Source organism: Sorex araneus, chromosome X, assembly GCF_027595985.1.
Source record: "Sorex araneus isolate mSorAra2 chromosome X, mSorAra2.pri, whole genome shotgun sequence".
Classification (NCBI taxonomy): domain Eukaryota; kingdom Metazoa; phylum Chordata; class Mammalia; order Eulipotyphla; family Soricidae; genus Sorex; species Sorex araneus.
In genome coordinates, this window is record NC_073313.1 from 157,890,182 (window position 1) to 157,907,484 (window position 17,303).

Sequence of the window (17,303 nt, forward strand, 5' to 3'; positions counted from 1 at the left end):
TAGCCCGAGTGTTGGTAGCTTTCCAGGTTCTGGCCCACTGGGGGTGGAGCCCCTCCCAGCCTGCCCCTTCCACCCTGGGGGGCTCTTCCCGCTGGCTCGGGTCCCTCGGCCGGGCTCTCCGGGCATTGGGTCGGGAAGCCTCAGGGTGGGGCGGATGCCGACCGCCTGTCTGTGCCGCAGTCTCCGTGTGCCGGGCACAGCGGCCCTGTCTCAACGGCGGGGAGTGCATCGACGACTGCGTGCCCGGCAGCCCCTCCTTCGCCTGCTCCTGCCCCTCGGGCTTCGCGGGACGGAGGTGCCACCTGGGTGCGAGCAGCGCAGCGCCGGGGGCGGGACTGCCCGGGCCGGGGTGCAGGGGTGGGGCCCCGCCCGGCTCCCCACCGAGGCCTGGGCCCGTCTTTCAGACGTGAACGAATGCGCCTCCCAGCCCTGCCGCAATGGCGGCACCTGCACCCACGGCATCAACAGCTTCCGCTGCCAGTGCCCCGCCGGCTTCGGGGGCCCCACCTGCGAGGCAGGTGAGAGGCCGCCCGTCTCCCCCCCCACAGGCGGGGCGGGCGGGGCTGTCAGGAGGGTCTCCCCCCTCCCCCCTCCTGTCCCTAGCCCCACGCCCAGCTGCTCCTGCCCAGCCCCTCCCCCCTGCTGGCCCCAGGCCACACACGGTGTCACCTGGAACTGGGAGGACCTGGGATGACCTAGGACCCAGCCAGGGCACTGAGCACCTCTGCACCCGCCTCAGCCCAGCCGGGCCACTGCGCGTCCTGGACCCTGCATCTCCTGGGCCTCATTTCTCCTGCCCCGGACCTGCTGCACTCAGGGCCCCTCTCCCCCTCGCCCATGGCCCAGACCCTGCCCCTGCAGCAGGTGGGACTCAGACCTGTCCAGGCCTGTCCCAGCAGCCCCAGGGCACAGCCACGTGGCCCCCCAGAGGCTCCCTGGGCTCCTAGTGCCTAGTGCTCCCCCTTCACTGAGCCGCGGGTGCCAAAGTGGGGGCTGGTGCCAGGCTCGGGGAGGTGCCACTGTGTGTGCCAGGCGGGCTGCACGGGTGCGGCTGCGAGGCAGGTGAGGGGCCTCCGGGGCGGGGGCCGCGGGGCAAGGGCCGGGATGCAGCGGTGCCCCAGGACAGCCCGAGTCCAGTGGCCACCCTGCGCCCGCAGACGTGGACGAGTGCAGCTCCGCGCCCTGTCTGAACGGGGGCTCCTGCGTGGACCTGCCGGCTGGCTTCTCCTGCCTGTGCCCACGGCCCTTCGAGGGCCCCCGCTGTGAGGCAGGTAACGCTCCGTGCCATGCCAGGGCCTGTGCCATGGGGGTGCCCCGCCCTCCACGCCCCTTCCCACCTCTCCCTCCTCTCCCTGCCCCTCCTCTCCATGTCCCTCCCACCCCTCCCCTCCCTCGAGTCAGCTCCCCTCCTCTGCTCTGGGTCCTGCAGCACTTTGTGGGGCTGAGCTGGTGTAGGGGAGGGGGCAATCGGCAGGGGGGACGGGGAGTCCATGTCCCAGAGGCTTCGGCCAACACCGTCTGTCCTTCAGGAAGCTCCCCGGGGCTCGACGCCTGCCTCGCTAACCCGTGCCGGAACGGTGGCACGTGCGTGGACGCAGACACCGGCTACGTGTGCGAGTGTCCCGGAGGCTTCACAGGCCACGACTGCAGTGAGAGTGAGTGTGTGTGTGTGACTGCGAGTGTCCCGGAGGCTTCACGGGCTGTGTCTGCAGTGAGTGTGTGTGTGTGTTGTGTGTGTGTGCCTGTGTGGTTCTGTGTGCAGCAGGTGCATGTGTGTGCAGGTATGCTGTGTGTGTCCACTGCATGTGAGTGCACATGTGTACTGCAGGTGTGTGCTGTGCTGTGTGTGCGTGTGGGCATACAGATCAGACAGCACGAGTGTGAACAAGTGAATATGTGTCAGTGGGGTGTGTGCATGAAGGGGTGAAAGGGGTTTAAGTGTGGGGGTGTATGTGTCTGTGGGTCTGTGGGTGTCTGTGGGTTGTGGGTATCTGTGGGTGTCTGTGGGTGTCAGTGGGTGTGGGTGTGTCAGTGGGTGTGGGTGTCTGTGGGAATCTGTGGATCTATGGGTGTCTGTGGGTGTCTGTGGGTTGTGGGTATCTGTGGGTGTCTGTGGGTTGTGGGTATCTGTGGGTGTCTGTGGGTGTCAGTGGGTGTGGGTGTGTCTGTGGGTATCTGTGGGTTGTGGGTATCTGTGGGTGTCTGTGGGTGTCAGTGGGTTGTGGGTGTCTGTGGGTGTCTGTGGGTATCTGTGGGTGTGGGTGTCTGTGGGTATCTGTGGGTTGTGGGTAACTGTGGGTGTCTGTGGGTGTCAGTGGGTGTCTGTGTGTGTCTGTGGGTGTCTGTGGGTTGTGGGTGTCTGTGGGTGTCTGTGGGTATCTATGGGTGTGGGTGTCTGTGGGTATCTGTGGGTGTCAGTGGGTGTGTCTGTGGGTGTCTGTGGGTGTCAGTGGGTGTGTGGGTGTCTGTGGGTTGTGGGTATCTGTGGGTGTCTGTGGGTGTCAGGGGGTGTGGTTGTGTCTGTGGGTGTCTGTGGGTTGTGGGTATCCGTGGGTGTCTATCAGTCTGACTGTGTCTGGGTGTGGGAGGGGATGGGCGTGGGGGATGGGAGCACTGTGGGTGAGTCGGGCCCACGCAGAGCTGTGGGGAGGGAGGTCTCGTGGGCACCCTGGACTGCCCCTCTCCCTGGCGGCAGGGACTCCGGGTGCCTGTGAGTGCCGCAATGGGGGCCGGTGCCTGGGGGACGACAGAGCCCTGTGCCAGTGCCCGCCCGGCTTCTTCGGGCTCCTGTGTGAGTTTGGTGAGTGTGGGGGAGGGGGTGGCCGGGCCTCCCGGGAGCTGCCCTGGCTCCTGCTGACTGGCTTCCCCGCCCCACAGAGGTCACGTCCACCCCCTGCGACATGAATACACAGTGCCCGGACGGCGGCTACTGCATGGAGCACGCGGGCAGCCACCTGTGCGTGTGCCACCGCGACCAGCCCCGCACCAGCCCCCGTGAGTGCCACCCCCCCAGCTCCCGCAGCCTGTCAGGAGGGGGGGGCCTGGTGGCTACATCCAAGGGCGGGGGGCCCCCGGAAGGCCCCTGGCTGGGCTCTGCGTGACCCGCGCCACCCCTCTGCCCCCAGCTGTGCCTTCGCCCTGCGACTCGGACCCCTGCTTCAACGGGGGCTCGTGTGACGCCCAGGATGGGGCCTACACGTGCGAGTGTCCCCGCGGCTTCCACGGGCAGCACTGCGAGAAAGGTGGGCGCTGGGCCGAGGGCTGGGCCCCCGAAACCCGGGACACTGGCCCAGGCTCGGGGACGGGGACAGCCCTGCCCGACGGGCCCCCTCAGCCCCTCCCCTCCCACAGCCCGACCTCGGCTGTGCAGCTCCGGACCGTGCCGCAACGGGGGCACCTGCCAGGAGGTGGGAGGAGACTTCCACTGCAGCTGCCCCTTCCGCTTCACCGGGCGCCGCTGCGAGATCGGTGGGCGGGGCCGGGGACAGGCAGGGTGGGTGGGGCCGGGGGCAGGCAGGGTGGGCCGGGGGGCAGGGGGACACCTCTGGGCTGGGGGCTCCCAGGAAGGGGTCAGTGGCCTACAGCCCTGGGCCTGCTCTGGGACCCCCGCCCTGTCCCCCAGGGAAGCCGGACCCCTGCGCCTCGGGCCCCTGCCACAACGGCGGGACCTGCTTCCACTACATCGGCAAACACAAGTGCGACTGCGCCCCCGGCTTCTCGGGGCCGCACTGCGAGCACGGTGAGGGGCAGCCGGCAGGACAGAGGAGGGGCCAGCGGGGGCAGCAGGCCGGGGGGCGCCCTGGGTGGGTGGGTGGCTCCGGGTGGGGCTCCCCAGGACAGACGGGGAGGCTCCTCACTGACACGCTGCCCTGACCCGCCCCCCACAGCCCCCTCGCCCTGCTTCTGGGACCCATGTGTGAACGGGGGCACCTGTGAGGACCTGGGCTCGGACTTCACCTGCCACTGCCTGCCAGGCTTTACTGGCCGCAGGTGCCAGGCAGGTGCGTACTGGAGAGGGGCGGGGGGAGGCGGTCAGGGCAAGGCGCCTTCATCGGGTGGGACCCCCGACAGGTGGCGCTTGGCCGGGCCTGGGGCTCTGCAGGGCCCAGCCAGACTCCCACAGAGCCCCCGAACCAAGGCCGTGGGTGGGGGCCATTCTGTACTGGCCACAGCCTGGACGCTTGGCCTCGGGCACCCCAGGGTGCCTCCCGCATCACCAGGAGCGGTGGCAGAGACAGCCCAGAGAGCACCCCCGAGCTGGCCTCCCCCGAGAAGGAGGTCCACACTCCCCTGGGACCACATGGCCATCCCGGAAACTAGGACTTTACTCCAGGCAGGGAGGGTGCAGGCCTGGGCGCGGCCACCCAGGCAAATAAATCTGAAGAAATGAACTTTTCTCCCATGAGCACTGGGGCAGCCAGAGCCCCGGGGGCCCGTGCTCGGCGTCTCGCCCCCCTGCGGGGCTATTCCTGCAGTGACAATCCCTCTTCCCGCCCCTGCACCAAAATTCATGAAAATACACAAGGGGAAAGTGAGTGTCTGTGTGGGGCTAAGATCACCGGAAACTGCCAGGCCGGAAGCTCTGTAGCAAGAATCTTCAGTTCCTCACCCGTCAGCAACAAGTGTCTGGAATAAGACGTACAAAATCAAGGAGACCAAGAACTGGTCCCGCTGAAAGTCAATAAGACTGACCCCCCCAAGCTGAATCATCAGGAGGAAGACGGGCTGGGCAGCTGCGGGCAGCAGTGCGGGAGACGGGGACTGGGAGGCTCGGGGCCGGAGCCAGAGCAGGACGAGCACCGCTTTGTTCTCGGTCCTGCAGAGATGGGCGAGTGCAGGTCCCAGCCCTGCCTGCACGGGGGCACCTGCCAGGACCGGGCCTCAGGGTTCCTGTGTGCCTGCCGCCCGGGGCGCGAGGGGCGCCGCTGTGAGAGGGGTGAGTCCTGCCACACCGCCCGCTGCGCTGCAGGACAGGGCCCCCTCAAGCAGCTCAGGAGGCACCCGGGGGCCGGGTCTGCTCTGTCTGGCTGGAGGGAGGGAGGGTCCCATGCCTGCGCCCTCAATGGACTCAGCAGGCACCAGCTGGGGCTCTGGGTGGGGGACAGAGATGGGCAGGAGGGTCTGGGTGGGTGTTGCAGAGCATGTGCATGTCCATGTACAGGCCCCCTGCAGACCCCGTGTAACCTTGCGTGGATGCCGTGCAGCCCCTTTAAGTCCCATGTGGGCCTCAGGCAGGCCCCACGTAGACCCCATGTAGACCCTGTGCAGACCCCATGTTGGCCCAATGTAGACCCCATACAAGTCCCCTGCAGGCCCCATGTAGACCCCGTGTAGGTTCCATGTAGACCCCGTGTAGGCCCCATGTAGACCCCGTGTAGGTCCCATGTAGACCCCATGCAGGCCCCACATAGACCCCGTGTAGGTCCCATGTAGACCCCATATAGGTCCCATGTAGGTCCCGTGTAGACCCCATGTAGGCCCCATGTAGACCCCATGCAGGCCCCTCGTAGACCCCATGTAGGTCCCATGTAGGCCCCGTGTAGACCCCGTGTAGACCCCGTGTAGGCCCCGTGTAGACCCCGTCTCCTCTGCAGAGGCCCGAGCCTGCCGAGCGCAGCCGTGCAGAAACGGAGGCTCCTGCAGGGACGTCCTGGGCACCTTCCTCTGCGAGTGCCCTGCCGGCTTCTCTGGAACCCGCTGCGACATTGGTACGGCCAACGGTCACCCCGGGAGCATGGGCGGGAGAGGCCCGGAAGAGGGGGTCCCAGCCCTGGCCTCTGCCTGCCCCCCCAGAGGCGCCGGCCTGCACCCGCAGCCCCTGCCAACACGGAGGCCGCTGTGAGGACGGCGGAGCCGGGGCCTACCTGTGCGTGTGCCCGGAAGGCTTCTTCGGGTACCACTGCGAGACAGGTGGGCGTCTGCTCTCCCGCCCGTGCCGTCCGCGGGGGGCGCTGGCCGGGCCTGCACAGGCAGTGACCGCTGCCCCGCCGGCCCTCCTGGCAGTGGGCGACCCCTGCTTCTCCAGCCCCTGTGGGGACCGCGGCTACTGCCTGGCCAGCAACGGCTCCCACAGCTGCACCTGCAGGGCGGGCTACACCGGGGACGGCTGCGGACAAGGTGAGTGGTGAGTGGCCTCTCGGCTACGCCTGCAGGGGTGCGGGGAGGGGCTGGGCCCAGAGCTCAGTGTCCCCGATGTTCAGAGCTGCCGCCGCCCACGGGCCTGGAGCTGGAGCAGGCAGAGGAGAGTGGCCTGTCGGTCTCCTGGCGCCCGCCCGCTGGCCAGGCTGCCCAGCAGCTGCTGGACGGCTACGCAGTTTCCTACACCTCCTCCGACGGCGCCCCCCGCCGCACCGACTTCGTGGAGCGCGGCCGCTCGTCACACCAACTCCGGGCGCTGGCGGCCGGCAGGGCCTACAACATCTCCGTCTTCTCCGTCAAGCGCAACGCCAACAACAGGAACGACATCAGCCGGCCCGTGGTGCTGCTGGCCCGCACGCGTGAGTGCCTGGTCGGTCCTGACCCCCGACCCTCACCTCCGAGTGAAGCCGGGGCAGGGGCGGCCCCAGGAGGGGAGGGCACCGGCTGACCTGCTCCCAGGAGTCAGCCAGCAAGGGCCCGAGGGGAGGAGGCTGCAGGGACAGTGGTCCACCAGGGGACAGGACCAGCAGCTCAGGACAGGCCCGTGGTGGACAGTGAGGACGCGGGACACAGCAGGACACAGCGGCAGAGCCCCTGATCACGACAGGCCTGTCCTGCCCCACAGTAGGGGGGGTGGGCCCTGGCACCTCCTGGGGCCTGTGCGATCACCCCAGCCCCCTCCCAGACTCGGCCCAGCCTGTGCACGCCCATGGCACCCAGGTCCCGGCGGGTCTGGGACGTGTCACCAGTCACTCCCGAGTCCTCACTGAAGGACACGGGCCACCAGCCCTGGGTCTCACCTCCAGTCTCAGCATCGACCCATTGCCCCCAGGACCGCGCCCCGTCGAAGGCTTCGAGGTCATCAACGTGACGGCTGACGCCATCTCGGTGCGGTGGGCCCTGCACCGGATCCGACATGCCACGGTCAGTGGCGTCCGCCTGACTCTGCGGCACCCTGAGGCCCAGGAGGCCCAGACAGCAGACGTGGACCAGCGTGTGGACAAGTTCACATTTGGGTGAGGCAGGTGCCCCTCTGTGCCCTGCCTCACCCCTGCACAGCCCCAGCCCTGCCCTGCGTGGCCTCACCCCTGCGCGGCCTCACCCCTGTGCCTGGCCCAGGGCACGGCCACACCACGACTGGAGAGGCGTGGGGTCCTGGGGAGACACCGGCAGGCCTGTCCCTGACCCGCAGTCAGGCTGTCTCACCCCTGCGGCCAGTCCCATCTGCCCAACACAGCCCTGGGCACAGTGACTTCTCGCTGCCCCTGCACCCGAGCACTGGGGTGTGGGTCGCGGCCTGGTGCCATCACTGCCCCCACAGGGCCCTGCTGCCAGGAAGGAGGTACACCATCTACGTGGCAGCCCTCAGCGAGCAGGGGGGACAGGAGCCCCCCACCGAGAGCCTGGCCTCGGCCCCACTGCACGTCTGGACCCGTGAGTGGGACCCCACCTCTCAGCTCTCCGCAAGAGCCCGACAACCCCTGGACATGTCCCCCATCACGGCTGTGGGCTGAGGGACCGCGGTTCCCCAGCCCCCCAGGGCTCTGTCCCAGGGCTGCCTGGTTCCAAGACCGGGGGCATCGCTAAGTGCTCGCTGGGCTGCAGCCTGGCCCGGGGACCGGCCTGGGAGCAGTGACCGCTGGCCCCGCCCTCACCGCCTCTTTGCCTCTGCTCAGGGCCTCTGCCACCGGCCAGCCTGAGTGCTGCACGGGTCACGGCCACGTCTGCCCATGTGGTCTGGGACGCCCCCGTGCCGGGCACCCAGCTGGAGGCCTACGTCATCAACATCAGCACCAGCCAGAGCACCAAGAGCCGCTACGTGCCCAACGGGAGGCTGCTGTCCTACACCGTGCGCGACCTGGCCCCTGGGCGCCACTACCAGCTCTCGGTGACGGCCGTGCAGGGCGCAGAGGGCCAGCAGCTGCACAGCGAGCCCGCCTACCTGTACATCATCACCTGTGAGCGCTGGGCGCGGGGACAGGGCGGGCCCCGCAGCAGGGGTGGGTCTGGCCAGCGGGCACGGGGGAGGGGTGCGGCCGGGCTGGGGCAGAGCGGAGCCAGACCAGCCTGGGGCCCTGCCCTGCCCGCACAGCCCCGAGGGACGGTGCAGACAGACGCTGGCACCGGGAGGGCCCGCACGCCTGGGCGCTCCAGAACCGAGCGCCGCCCGCACGCCCGATGGAGCTGCGCCTGCTCAACGACCACGGCGGCCCCCGGACGCCCTCCCCGGCCCCCAGGTAGCGCCTTGGTCCAGGCCCCCGCAGGGGCTGGCAGCAGCCGCCCCCTCACCTGGTGGCTCTCGCAGGTCCTCGGAGCTGGTGGGTGGCAGAGTACGTGACAGCGCCAAGGTGGGCAGCGCGGCTGGCCAGTCAGACCCCACGAGGCCAGGTGCGTGCCAGGCCTACCCGGAGCCCACGGGCCAGGGGCTGTCCCGCACGGGCAGGCGGGAAGCGAAGGCCGGTGTGGTCCCGTGCAGGGCAGACCTGGGTGGGGGCCTGCTCTGCCCCTCCCGTGGGCAGATGCTTCCCCCAGTGCCGGGGTCCCAGGACAGCGGCCCGCCCGGAAAGACGCCGTGGCGGCACCCTGCCCAGTGCCCTGGCCTGCGTCTCTCCTAGGGCCCCCGGCCCGCGTGCAGCCCAGGAGCCCGGACAAGACTCCCCCGCCTCCCAAACGCGATGCCAGGGATACGGGCGCGGAAAGTAAGTCAGCAGGGGAGCATGTGGGTTGGCGGCCCTCAGGGGAACGAGGATCGAGGTGAGGAAGGGATACTCCAGTGGGAAGCACCCCCTTCCCGGCCAGGGACACTGCAGAGGCCATGGCGGCCTCCCGCCCTTCCAGGAGGCACGTGGCAGGGCTGCCCTGGCCTGGTGCCCTGCTGGGGGCTGTGGCCCGGCTCTCAGCTCATGCCCTGGGCAGTGTCACACGCCTGGGTGCAGCTCCTCCGGGACCCAGAGCCCCTTTCGCCGCACCACGCCGCAGGCTCCGCCAAGGCTCACCCTCCTGACCCCAAGGAAGGCAGAGGACGTGGGAAAGGGGGGCCCTGAGCCCCTGATGCTTCCTCTGTGGGTGCAGCCCCCTGCAGGCACTCCCGCACACCAGAGGGCGCTTGAAGCAAAGTTCCGCCTTGCCCCTTGTCGGATAACATTGGGGTGTCCTTGCTCCTCCTGCAGGGAGCTTAGTTTATGGAGCTACTCCCACAACAGTGCCCCTGAGGCACACCCAACTCCATCAGGCACTGATAATCCTATACTGCTTTTCTCTTTCTGTTATGTCCTTTGCACGGTTTACTTAGCAATATCCTTTTTGTATAGACACAGGAAGACAGTTGACGCTATGCTATGTAGCATAAGCGTTAATTGACTCCCAAATAGTATTTACTCCTGGGCATCCATATTTACTTGACTTAAACCTCAGTTGCCCTTAGTTCCTAGCACCCCCAAAAACAGGGTTCCAATGAGGGACTGGATGGACCCAGGGCAAGCCGTGAGCTACACTGGCATTGAAATTGGCCACGCCAAGCGCCATGATACTTAACTATAAGTTAAGGGCACAGTCATGGACAAACTCTGTCATGACCCAATAAGTAACTTAATAAGGGTCCTGCTGGGGTTAGGAAGACTAACCTGGCCTGAGGACTGTGGTCTGGGATATATAGCGAGATGTCCTCAGGAAGAGCCAACCTTTAAGCTTAATATATCTCTACTGTGCTCATACAAAATGACTAGAAAGATTATAGTAAGTAAATTTACTACATTGGTTAAATGGATGACCAGCTGAGGAAAGGAGAAAGCAACACGCCCTGGGTGGAATCCCACCCTCGAGTGGATCTCCTAGTAATCTGGAGTGCTGAACCCTCGGGTCAGATTGTCCTCGAGTTAATTTACATCTGTTTGTTATAATGTTCAGCCCACCTATGTGTACCCCCTCCCTTCACAATTTCCACGTAACTATGCTGTAAGGGCTGAGAGGGCATGAGGAAGTCTGGACTAGACATTGAAGACTGGAGGAGGAGGGCGGGGGCCTTGGGCCTTTGAGGACTAGGAAGCCAAAGATGGAAAGTGACGACTGGAAAGGAGGATGAGAACTGGGACTTTGGAACTGGAAGGAGGACGAGGTGACGATAACTGGAGTCCAGGACTTTGAGGTCTATGAGGAGACTAGGATGACGGAGCTCTGATGACTGAGACGACGACCAAAACACAACTATGGCTGTGCCATAAGGGGAGAGACTGGACTGTGCCAGGGAGGAGGAATAAACTACCTGGGGCCCGGGCCCTATTTCTCCGCTCACCCGGCCCTTCGTCTGTTTGTCGCCATCATCTGGCCAGGGGAACGGCTCTGGGCCACCAAAAGCTTGCGTCCCACACATGCCCACCACTTTTTCTCGTGGAAACTCACAGCCCCTTAGTCGTGGCACAGAGAGGTGATGCCGGGTGGCCCAGGGGCAGCAGTGCCAGCTGAGGGGCCATGAGGGAAGACACCCACATTGCTATTAATTTGTAAGTGCAATGAGCCTGTCAGCCCTTTAAATATTAAACCTGTCACTTCATGAAACCCAGGCACAAGCAGTGAGACTGACTTCTCCAGGTCCCCTTTGAAGAGGACTTGACCAAGGCCCAAGTGTCCCTGCAACCTGCAGTTTGCCGATGGGGTGCCAGCTGGGGCTGACTTTAGGTGACAGCAGGAAGAAAGTATAGCTTGGCCTCAGGAGCCCAGTTGGTCATACCAGTCCTGTCCTTGGTCCCTGCCACCCTCCTCACAAGTTCAGTCCCTCATCCTTGGTTGCTTTACTCAGCATTTGATAAGTGCCTACAAACAGCCAACGATGCAAGAACCCAAGTAATAGACTTAGGGCTGGACAGTGGGGATAGTGGTTCATTGTGTGCATGAGCACCGCTCAGCAACTGGGGGGTGCTCACGGGAATACCAAGTTCCCAGGCAAGGCACAGGAGGTAAGTCCCACCATGAGGAGATGCAGTTCCTATCACTCACACCCTCACTGTGAGGAGGTGCAGTTCCTGTCACTCACTCACATCCTTATGGTAAGGAGATGTAGTTCTGTCACTCATACCCTCATGGTGAGGAGATGCAGTTCGTCACACCCTCATGGTGAGGAGATGCAGTTCCTGTCACTAATATCCTCATGGTGAGGAGATATGGTTCTCATTACTCATACCCTCATGGTGAGGAGATGCAGTTGTCACTCACACTCTCAAGGTGAGATGTGGTTCCCATCACCTACAAACCCTACGGTAAGGAGAGACAGTTCTCATCACCTGTATGCCCTGACGATGAGATGTTCTGTCATTCACACTGTCACTGTGAGATGTGGTTCCTCTCCCCCATACCCTTGTGGTACGGGGTCTCTTCAGTACTAGGAGGGTGGGTGTGCCTTTTGGGGTTTGGGTTCTCCTGCGCTTCTCCCCTGATGTCAGACATCTCACATGCCCTCAGGTCCTTGGTGAGTCTCTAACCAGGCCAGGCTCTCTTGACACTCAGGGGCTGGTCTTGTCCCCGCATATTCCATGTAAGTGACCAGTCAGCCTGTCCGGTTATGAAAGCGTCCAGATGTCCAGGGCCAAGCTCCAGAGCATGGGTCTGAGAGGCCGCACTCCACGCTCCCGCATCTGAAGGGCAGTTCTGAGGCCCACACAGCCCTGGCAACAGTGCACGCGGGCCGCTGGGCCCTCTCCTGCGGGGGCTGCACTCTTCATTGCTGGAAGCTTCACTCTCTCAAGGAGAGGAGCGAGCTCCCGAGAGGAGCGAGCTCCTGAGAGGACCAGACACCCCATGCCCATGTACTGGGCTTCCTTGCCCAGCACAACCTAGGTCAGACTCAGGGGTGGCCCTTCAAGCTCCTGGAGAGAAGGGGGTCGCAAGACGGGGACCGCCACCCTGGGGTCTGAAGGTGGGTACAGAGGCTTCTTACCACTGCTCATCCCATCGGTGGCCTGGGCGCCTGCAGTGGCCCGGGGTGCTGCCCGCCCGCAGAGAGCAGGACCTCCACCCTCAGGCAGAGTCTGAAGCTCTCTGCTGTCTCCCAGCCCCGCCCCAGTTTCCCCGTTCATGTTAATGTGTGTACAAGTGCCCCACACCTGAGGTTTGCTGGAAATCAGTGTTCAAGGTGAGGCTGCAGTGGTTGCCCCCCTGTGGCTGCAGAAACTGCAGGTCTGCAGTCCCCACGTGGGTGCAGGGACAACTCTGAGCTGCGGCTGTGCCAAGTGTGTAGTCACAGACCACTGGGACCTGCCCCCGCTGAGTTCTCTAAGTGTCTGGGCAAGTACGAGCAGGATCTAAGACCACACAGACCCGGGCGGGACCCAGCAGAGCAAACAACCCTAATAGGGCAGAGGAGCAGGGGCGAGAGCGCAGGGGGGAGGCACTTACCTGCCTTGCGTATAGCCGACCTGGGTCCCGTATCGCAGGAGGAAGCCCTGCACACTGCCGGGTATGGCCCAAACAACGAAAAAGACAGGGGACATAAACATTCATGTCAGTGTGATAAGGCAGGAGGAGAGACTTGCAGGCCGAAGGTTCTGGAACAAGAATAAAGCCATTACCTGCTATCAGCCCCATGGAGTGTGTCACTAGAATGGGGCTTGGCCTTCATGCGTTACCCCGCACAGGAGGAAACATGAGACCCAAACCATAAAAATAAAGTTCTTAAAAGAAAAATTCTTCATGACTTTGGATCTGCCTAAAGATCTTTAGCTCTGATACTTAAAGCCTAAGCAATACCAGAACAAGATTAACTGGATTTTGCCTAAATTTAAATCCGTCCATACTTCAAGGACCTTATCCAGGAGCTGAAGACAGCGCAGAGCCCAGGGGGAAATACCTGCCCATCATGACCCTCATGAGGGCTTGTGTGTGCGTGAGGAAAGGACTTTCACAGAGAGCTGATCAGGAGGTGGGCAAGGGACCAGCCATCGTCACCCCAGGAAGATGCGCTGATCTGTCACCACAGAGCAGCCATGACGTGCCACCGCGCACCCTCCAGGCTGGCTGGCTGGCCGGACATCATGCAGCCTGGAGGGTGCAGGGGTGGAGAAGGCAGTCGGCCCTTCCTCTGAGCGGGGCAGCCGCCACCACGTCCATCCCGTCCCCCCACAGCAGTCACACTCCGGGCAAGGGGGCTGGACACAGGACCAGGGGCTCTGCCACACCATGCAGACCAAAGCCACGGAACGAGGGGCATGACTACCGTTGTGGGTCTGCTCAGGACAGGGCAGGGCCTGGAGTAACAGCTAAGGGCCCTGGCTCTGCCTCAGGGACCACTTCTGGTGGGCTCGGGGCTGTGCACGAAGCGCCCTTCCTGCTCTACTGTCTCTCCTCCCCAAAGCGCTGAGAACGTCTGAGCCAACTGGTGAGGATGCACAGAGCTCGGGATGTACTGAAAAGCCAGTGAGTCACACGCTTCACGCAAGCGGACTTCAGTCTGTAAATGACAACTCACAGAGCTGCTGCAAACCGTGTGGTACACGGCATGTCTAGTACTGTCAGACGAGGAGAAGCGATGGAAACATGAAGTGTTTTCTCATGTCTAGACGCAAGCAAGCGTCTCGGTGCTGAGGGAGACGGAGACGGAGGGGAAGCTGGGGCAGGAGCGAGGGCACGCACCAGAGTCGCGCCTGAAAGCCACACTCACCCTCAGGCCAGGCTATGGAGCCAGCGGTTTCCAGGGGCCTTGGAAGGGCTGAGCAGGGGGGAGCATGGGCCCCGGGTGCACATGGCAGGTCCCCTGTGCACCGCCAGCAGCGACCTCTTAGTGTCTCCTGGGTCCCCGAATGTCTCGGCTGTTTCGGGCAGCTGGAGGCTGTAAGTCACGTCGATGGGGGCTGCCCCTTGGATGCAGGAGCTGGGGGCTTTCCTCAGGCCCTCTAATCCCTGGGTCCTGGAGGGCCACTGCAGAGGCCTGTTTGGCCCCACGGTTGCATCTTCCGGGACTCTGGTGTGACATGGCTGTGAGTCCTGATTGCCCCTGACGTGGTCCCAGCCTAACTCTGCAGTCTCCAGCTGACCCTGAGCCTCCCCTGGCCACAGCGGCCAGTCTAGCCGTGTGCGGCCCCAGAAGGTGCCTCTGGCTGAAGGCTGGCACCTCGTGCCACCTCACCTGTCCCCCTTCTCTCGGACCAATCTGCCGGTGGGTTCTCTAGCATCCTGGAGTCCCTTCCTCACGCGTGTTCACACTGGGAGGCCAGTCCGGATCAAGCTGGCTGCTCCCCACCACCACAGTGGGCCCTTTCGCAGCTCTGTCTTTGCCCTCCGGCCCTCCCCCCTCGGCACCCCACGGCAGGGCTGCTTCACGGGTCTTTCTCGCCACACAGGTACGAGGAAGGCCACAGAGTGTGCCGAGACGCCCGAGTCCAAGAGCTGTGAGGGCACCAGCACCGGGACAACCACCAACAGGTGCCAAGGCAGGGAGGGGCCTGTGCTGGGGAAAGATGGACCGGTGAGGCCGCGGGACTGAGCATGGAAGGGGTGGGCCGCAGGGGACGGGAGATGGGGACAGGGTGAGGCTTAGGCACTAAGCACAGAGGTGCTGGGCCAGCAGGCCGAGGCCGGGTACCGGCTGCCCGGGGTGCCAGCCAGCAAGGGCCACAGAGTCCATGCAATGTTAGGGGCCACCGGGAGTCAGTGCGAGGTCACACAGTGGGCCTCACGGGCGTGGGGGTCACTCTGCTCTGCCTCTTAGGGAACAGGGAAACCAGTGGCTGGGCTCACAGGGTGCCTGAGAGCATCCCAGCGTCCCAGCGTGTGGCAGCTCACCCTCTGCCCAGACCCTGCTGGCCCACCGCCCCCAGGGGTGCAGGGAACGTGGCTGGGAGCAGACTGATGCCGGCACTGCAGGGGCAGCTGGGAAGGTGGGGCGCACAGGGGCTTCTGCTCCGCCAACCGTCCAAGCAGTTTCTTGGTTGCTCTAGGAGACAGTAACCTACAGCCCTGAGGACACCACCAGGTACTGCCCCCCAGCCCGCCTTCTCACTGCCACACACCTCACGCCCCTCCACGTCCTGGGCAGATGAAGCTCTAGGGTGGGCATGGCAACCCCACCCAGTCAGCGGCCAGGAGGGGAGCACCTGAGCGAGCCAAGGACCACGGGCACCTGGAGGGGGCTGGGGCCTGGGAAGCCAAGGGTGGCAGGTTCCCCTCAGGACTAAGAAACTCCCCGGTCCTGTGGCGCACCAGCAGCGAAGATGAGAAACGGACGGGGAGATCAGAGCCCACGAAGACCCACCCAGGAGAGTGCCGCTGCAACACACAAGCCTGAAACGCAAGAAGCTTTTAACTGCTCCCGTCCAGCCCCAGCACCCCAAGACATGGAGGCTGCCCTCACGGGGCGAACCCAGGGCCCGTCCACAGCCCCCTTCACTTCCACGCCGAGAGCGGCTCTCCTCTCCGGAGCAGCCAGCACTGCACCGTGTGGTCACTCTGAGCTGCCCCCGCAACTTGCCTGGAGCAGCAGGACGCAGGCTGGACGGGCTGCCAGGAGGCGCCTCACCACGCGCCCTCTCAGTGCCGGGCTCACGGGCACTTCCCAGAGAACATGCCAAAGCCTGCACGCTCTTCCTTGCCAGCTAAGAGTCCACATGTACGACCTGACCTGGAAATATCTGCGTTGCAATATCACCAGAAAGGATCTACCTTTCTAGAACCCACTCGGAAAAATCCAGTTCTGAGAAACCTGGCATTCTGAGGAAGCAGCTTCCTTACGGTGACACGCACACCTAAGAGCACAGGGCCAGCTCTGGTGGCAGCCCCGGTGCCGCCACTGCACAGCTGAGAGAACAATGTGTGAGGGGTCTGAGGGGCACCATTCCTCCTTGCCCCCGTTTCCTGTTTTCTTCAAAGGAACCGGGAGGTTCTCCCTATACCCAGAACCTCATGATGAGGTCTGACACTGGAGTGAAACGGACCATGGCCAAGTCCTCCAGGACACCCCCCCTGTCAGGCCCCCCGGCCCGAGAGCAGTCTGACATGCCAGCTCAGTCCCTGCTGGCCTTTCCCTGGGGGACCGCCGTGGTCAGGGGGGTGGGGGTGGGGGCTGGCCACAGAGTGAGCAGGCTTCTAGGCTCCAGAGCTGGAGGGGCACTCCACAGGGCAGAGAAGATGCTGGGGAGCAAGGCCACCACCAGGGAGGCCACACTCAACAGGCTGCAGGCTAAGGGCTGCCTCGGGCCACGCAGAACTCAGGCTCATGCGGAGAGAGCCACTCACCCTCCAGACCACAAGCAACAGCTCCTAGAAGGAGCCGATCTTCCCGAATGCCAGTGCCACGGAGAGGGCTGGGTGGCCTGGCCACCGCACACGCGGCTCCGGCAGTCCCTGGAGGAAGGTGCAGGGTCTCCCGCAGTTGTTGGTTCCAGGCCCAGCTGCCCCGGCAGAGCACCCCAGCCTCCCTGCGGCCTCTTCCCAGCAGGCCTCTCTGCAGCTCTCCCCTCTGGAGAGGGTGAAGCCAGTCCGCGTCAAGCGGAGGGTCTGAACCCAGACGGGAACACAAGCTGCTACCACCCGAGCCAGCAGGGCTCCTGCGATCCCTCTCACAAGACCGTGTGGGGAAGACAAAATATCTACTAGGCTTTCTATTCTTATGAGGCTTTTCTGTGCATACATCTGTGTACTGTGCAAGCTGTCACTTCAGAGACCGAACTATCACTTCGAGAAGTTTCCACTGGCGCCATTTCCCAGGCCGAGACCCCCAGCAGGGGCTCTGAGAGGACAGACAGACACAAGGACGAGCGGGCTTTGCAGCACAGGCCTCCCCTGTGCGTGGGGGTGAGCTACAGTATCACCAGCAGAAGCAGCTGACGTGTCTACTCCAACCCCGCGGCCTCTGAGCACAGGCTCGTGTCCAGGGCTTACCTTGTCTTTATTGCTCTAGGGAAGTCTTCTTATGCTTAGAACTAGTGCTACTGTCTTCCCAGCAACCCTGTCAGTGTTTCACAAAGTCACCGTCCAGTTAGAAGACTCCTGTCCCACGGGTGACAACCCACCCACCACAGTGCCAATAGGGCCACTTTCCACACAGCTGCTTCTGAAATTTCCAGTGACTCCCTGAAAATATTCAAAGTCCACCCAAAACCTTAGTGACAAAGAAAACAAAACAAACCAAAACAATGCGGTCAGGGGCACAAAAGCCACTTCATACGTCAAAATGAACAGAG

The 17,303-nt window shown here is 63.8% G+C and overlaps 1 protein-coding gene across 1 annotated transcript in view; it reads left to right on the plus strand.

Annotated features, from left to right (window-relative positions):
• SNED1 (sushi, nidogen and EGF like domains 1) overlaps nucleotides 1-16,125 on the plus strand; it is a 28,946-nt gene extending 12,821 nt beyond the window's left edge. Inside the window, exons 5-27 of the mRNA XM_055122702.1 lie at nucleotides 181-306; nucleotides 405-518; nucleotides 1,158-1,271; nucleotides 1,530-1,655; nucleotides 2,696-2,800; nucleotides 2,878-2,994; nucleotides 3,126-3,242; nucleotides 3,352-3,468; nucleotides 3,623-3,739; nucleotides 3,888-4,001; nucleotides 4,823-4,936; nucleotides 5,595-5,708; nucleotides 5,794-5,910; nucleotides 6,004-6,117; nucleotides 6,201-6,497; nucleotides 6,971-7,154; nucleotides 7,460-7,572; nucleotides 7,815-8,096; nucleotides 8,231-8,375; nucleotides 8,444-8,526; nucleotides 8,754-8,837; nucleotides 14,466-14,547; nucleotides 15,046-16,125. Coding sequence (XP_054978677.1) covers nucleotides 181-306; nucleotides 405-518; nucleotides 1,158-1,271; nucleotides 1,530-1,655; nucleotides 2,696-2,800; nucleotides 2,878-2,994; nucleotides 3,126-3,242; nucleotides 3,352-3,468; nucleotides 3,623-3,739; nucleotides 3,888-4,001; nucleotides 4,823-4,936; nucleotides 5,595-5,708; nucleotides 5,794-5,910; nucleotides 6,004-6,117; nucleotides 6,201-6,497; nucleotides 6,971-7,154; nucleotides 7,460-7,572; nucleotides 7,815-8,096; nucleotides 8,231-8,375; nucleotides 8,444-8,526; nucleotides 8,754-8,837; nucleotides 14,466-14,547; nucleotides 15,046-15,085 — 2,936 coding nt within the window. The 3' untranslated portion in view covers nucleotides 15,086-16,125. The remainder of the gene's footprint in view (nucleotides 1-180; nucleotides 307-404; nucleotides 519-1,157; nucleotides 1,272-1,529; nucleotides 1,656-2,695; nucleotides 2,801-2,877; nucleotides 2,995-3,125; nucleotides 3,243-3,351; nucleotides 3,469-3,622; nucleotides 3,740-3,887; nucleotides 4,002-4,822; nucleotides 4,937-5,594; nucleotides 5,709-5,793; nucleotides 5,911-6,003; nucleotides 6,118-6,200; nucleotides 6,498-6,970; nucleotides 7,155-7,459; nucleotides 7,573-7,814; nucleotides 8,097-8,230; nucleotides 8,376-8,443; nucleotides 8,527-8,753; nucleotides 8,838-14,465; nucleotides 14,548-15,045) is intronic.
• Nucleotides 16,126-17,303: the final 1,178 nt, after the last annotated feature.